We start from the raw sequence: 3,683 nt of genomic DNA on the forward strand, positions 1-3,683 counted from the left end.
CGGTAGAAAATGAATGAATGAATGAATGAATGAATGATGGACAGGTTAATTAAATACATTTCAGGGGGACAGGTGTTCCTATTAAAGTGACCAACTGGTGTACATTTCTGTTAACTTTCACTACAGAACATTGCTGAAATTATATTATCTTCTTCATAGGCTGACTATTGTGATGGTTCTCTCTATTTTTACTTTCAGTTAATTTATATGTTAATGTAATACACCAAACCAAAGGCTAATATGCAATAGGGAAATATAATAATCACTATTACACAAATTTAATAGATTCCTTCTTTTTTTCCAAAATGGAAAGATGTTTCCTATTAACCAAGGCAAGTGAAAACCATAGAAAAATAATCATCTTTTTGGGTGGTAACCGTAAAGCATCACTAAATATGCACTAAATAATGATGCATGTTATGAAATGTTCAGTTTTTATAACGTTTAGTACTTGAATTTAACCCTTGTATGGTGTTCGGATTTTTGTTACCCGGCCAGTGTTCGTGGGTCTCGTGGGTTGTTTTTAATTAAACACAATCAAAAATTTGATGTTAAAACTCTACAGATGTTTACTTCATCGCAATTACAGGCAATATAAACAACATATATGGTTAATATTTGCCCTTTAACTTTATTACATCACATTTTTTAATTAAAGTGCTACTCGTTTATTATTGTTTTTTTTTTTTTTAATAAAATGTAATTTTAAAAAAATCAAATTTAATCAAGTTATGAGTGGGAAAAAATCAACAAATTTACAAGGAAGCAAAGTTTTTCCAAACTATTGATGTTTATGAATATGGGTCCAACAGACCCGAACATCATACGAGGGTTAAAAAAGATATGGTTATGATATGGCCAATGAAATGAATTCTTGGTGTTAAGTGAGGTAGAGTAGCGTTAAGTGTGATGTAAGTGTATTGAATCTGTCCATGTGAACACAGGTGTGGTGTGTCTCGTGGTGGCAGTGATGTACTGGTTGGGCTGGGAGATGGGTGCAGTGGAGGCAATCTCTCTCTCCATCTTGGTCGGATCGTCTGTGGATTACTGTCTGCACCTGGTTGAGGGTTTCCTGCTCGCTGGAGTTACGGAAATCACGGGGACTGTCAGTCACAGCATGGTACGGACTTCGATCAGATGTTCGCATCTATTTATAAATTGGAAAACCGTTTGAATCTTGTTCTTTTATTCTCTTCTTTGTCAGTGTTTTATGGCTAAATCTAGAACAGTTTTTTTTTAGAAGATCTTGAATACACTGAGGACCTTTTCATTATGAGCTGATTACAGTATTGGATTTTGTTGTTGTTGTTGTTGTTGTTGTTGTTGTTGTTGTTGTTGTTGTTACATAAACAATATATTGGGCTTCTTTTGTTTTTTTGACTCAAGGATATTTTTATGCTCATTTGACAAATGGCTTTTTAACACATTAAGCACTTCTTTGGCTTTATTTTCTGCATTTCTCTGCCTCACAGGACCCATCGTCTGAACGTCAGCAGAGAACACTGGAAGCTGTCGATCATGTCGGAGTCGCCATAGTATCCAGCGCGATCACCACAGTGATATCAACCGTGCCACTGTTTTTCTGCACGATTATGCCTTTTTCAAAGTTTGGGCAGATTGTGGCTATTAACACTGCCATCTCCATATTATTTACCCTTGTTGTGACCACAGCCCTCCTAGCCACAATGGGGCCATCACGTTTTACTCGGCCACCGCGAGCAGTTCTCAAAGCCAGCCTGGTGGTGCTTGTGGTGGGGCTTTCAGGGTGTCTGTTCTGGTGGACTGGATCCCAACTGATCCCCTCTAGCTGGAACTCACTTATTACTTAGATCTGATGATGTCTGCTGATCTGATAAAGACTGAATTATTAAGTGTAGTGATTCAACCACTGAATGTATTTGGTGTGTAAATTATTGGGATGTACATGATACTGTATACATGATACTATTTAGTTGAAATTAAAGGTCGGTCTTTGTGGGATGCCTTAAAGGAAAGATCCACCACAATTCGCTTGCATATTATTTATATTTACAATCCGCAATGACGGATTTTTGTGCTTTTTAAACTTCTCTCATTGACAATGTTCTATTTTCAAAGCTTGCCTACATTACCCACAATGCTGTTTGAAAAACTGCCGATAGTAGCGCCAATGGGATTTAGGCCTTGCTTCATCTCAAGTTTTCAACGGTGACGCAGCAAAGCTTCAGTCCTTTAGTCTGTCCGACTTTCTCGCTTCCTCATATGTACATTCTGTTCAAACATTTCAGCTTTCAAAGCTTTAATGTTCATGCTAATCTTACCAATAGCAGCATCATGCTGAGTCCAACACTTGCACTATTGTTAGAGTTCTCATTAGTATGACATTGAGCATGTCTGAAAAATGGTGAGAAATGAAACACGTTTCTTTTGTTTTTAGGAGATAATACCAATAATCGACCATTATCCCATACCTTCGAGATTATTGAAATGATTGTTACTACCTTGGCAACATCCCCGTTCTCACAGGAATAGCAGAAATACAGCACAGATCAACAAATCAGCATGACAATCACTAAAGCACATCACAATTATTTTCAATCTAAATCTAAACACATAGAAAGTCTTTCAGGGTGGAATTTTCATTTAGGTATCAGCAGCGAATGTGATGAAGATGAACGCAACTCACTTATGGAAGAATTCATTATGTAGACCGGAAATGTTTTTCTTTGAATCTTTATCTGGTTTAATGAATAAGAATAAAAAAATGGTCCTGGGAGATTTTGGATATGCTTTCTACCTCAGGTTATTAAAAAGAAAAGAAAAGAAAAAAGAACCTGTTCAAGTATCAATAAAAGAAGATTGAGTCTAATAAAAATATTTTACTATGCTTCAGCTTCATCCTGTGGGACCGCTGAAGAAAAGTTGGACTTTAAAAATATTATTAAGAAAAAGTCATTCAAACTGACACGGAGTTCATACACAAATGAAATATAGCCTTTTTCATTGTAGTCAGTTGATGGTACTGTGTAACCATCGCTAGGTTTAAGTACTATCTACTATTGTAAGTATTTTGTATAAGGATTTGTTTTGTGAAACTGACCAACAAGCTGTTCTATTGGTTTTATATCACTGTAAATCTGTATGAGTAGTTGACATGTTTCTTGTTGAAGAAAAAAAACTTTATACACTGTGTAGTGTTGTATAAATGCTATGCTATTGGTTCTCATACATCAAATCAATACACTAACCTTGAGGGGATTTACAGTCTTTTGTAGTTTGTGATGTGTCTTTTTTTTTTTTTTTTTTTGAAAGTTACGAGCAAAACGCTGCATGTCTTGACCCCCTTTTTGAACCTGTCCTGGTATTAAAGATTGTATTTAACCATTACAGAGAACATCTCCTTAGAAAAGATGGCTGTTAGTAGTGGCTGCAGTTGTTGCAGATTTTGTCTTAAACATACCTTTATATGGACATTAAGGATCGCATAGACTAGTCGTGCAATATATTCGCTAGTTGCCACGGCGGCGAGCTCGAGGTTGGTCCGATCAAGTGGAAAAAAATAGCAGGAAAAGCAGATGCTAAAGAAAACGTGCATGTTGGTCTGAAAACATTTCAAACAAGATGAAGTCAATTTTTCAGTCAAATGCACATGACTGCATTAGGGAAGGTTTTTTTTTTCTTTCCCATCTTTTGCTTTAATGGGC

The 3,683-nt window shown here is 36.2% G+C and overlaps 1 protein-coding gene across 1 annotated transcript in view; it reads left to right on the plus strand.

Annotated features, from left to right (window-relative positions):
* The window catches only part of disp3 (dispatched RND transporter family member 3), a 47,917-nt gene extending 44,234 nt beyond the window's left edge, over positions 1-3,683 (plus strand). The window contains exons 20-21 of the mRNA XM_027150950.2: positions 945-1,120; positions 1,473-3,683. Of these exons, the coding sequence (XP_027006751.1) occupies positions 945-1,120; positions 1,473-1,829 (533 nt within the window). The 3' untranslated portion in view covers positions 1,830-3,683. The remainder of the gene's footprint in view (positions 1-944; positions 1,121-1,472) is intronic.

This window comes from Tachysurus fulvidraco, chromosome 14, assembly GCF_022655615.1.
Source record: "Tachysurus fulvidraco isolate hzauxx_2018 chromosome 14, HZAU_PFXX_2.0, whole genome shotgun sequence".
Lineage (NCBI taxonomy): Eukaryota > Metazoa > Chordata > Actinopteri > Siluriformes > Bagridae > Tachysurus > Tachysurus fulvidraco.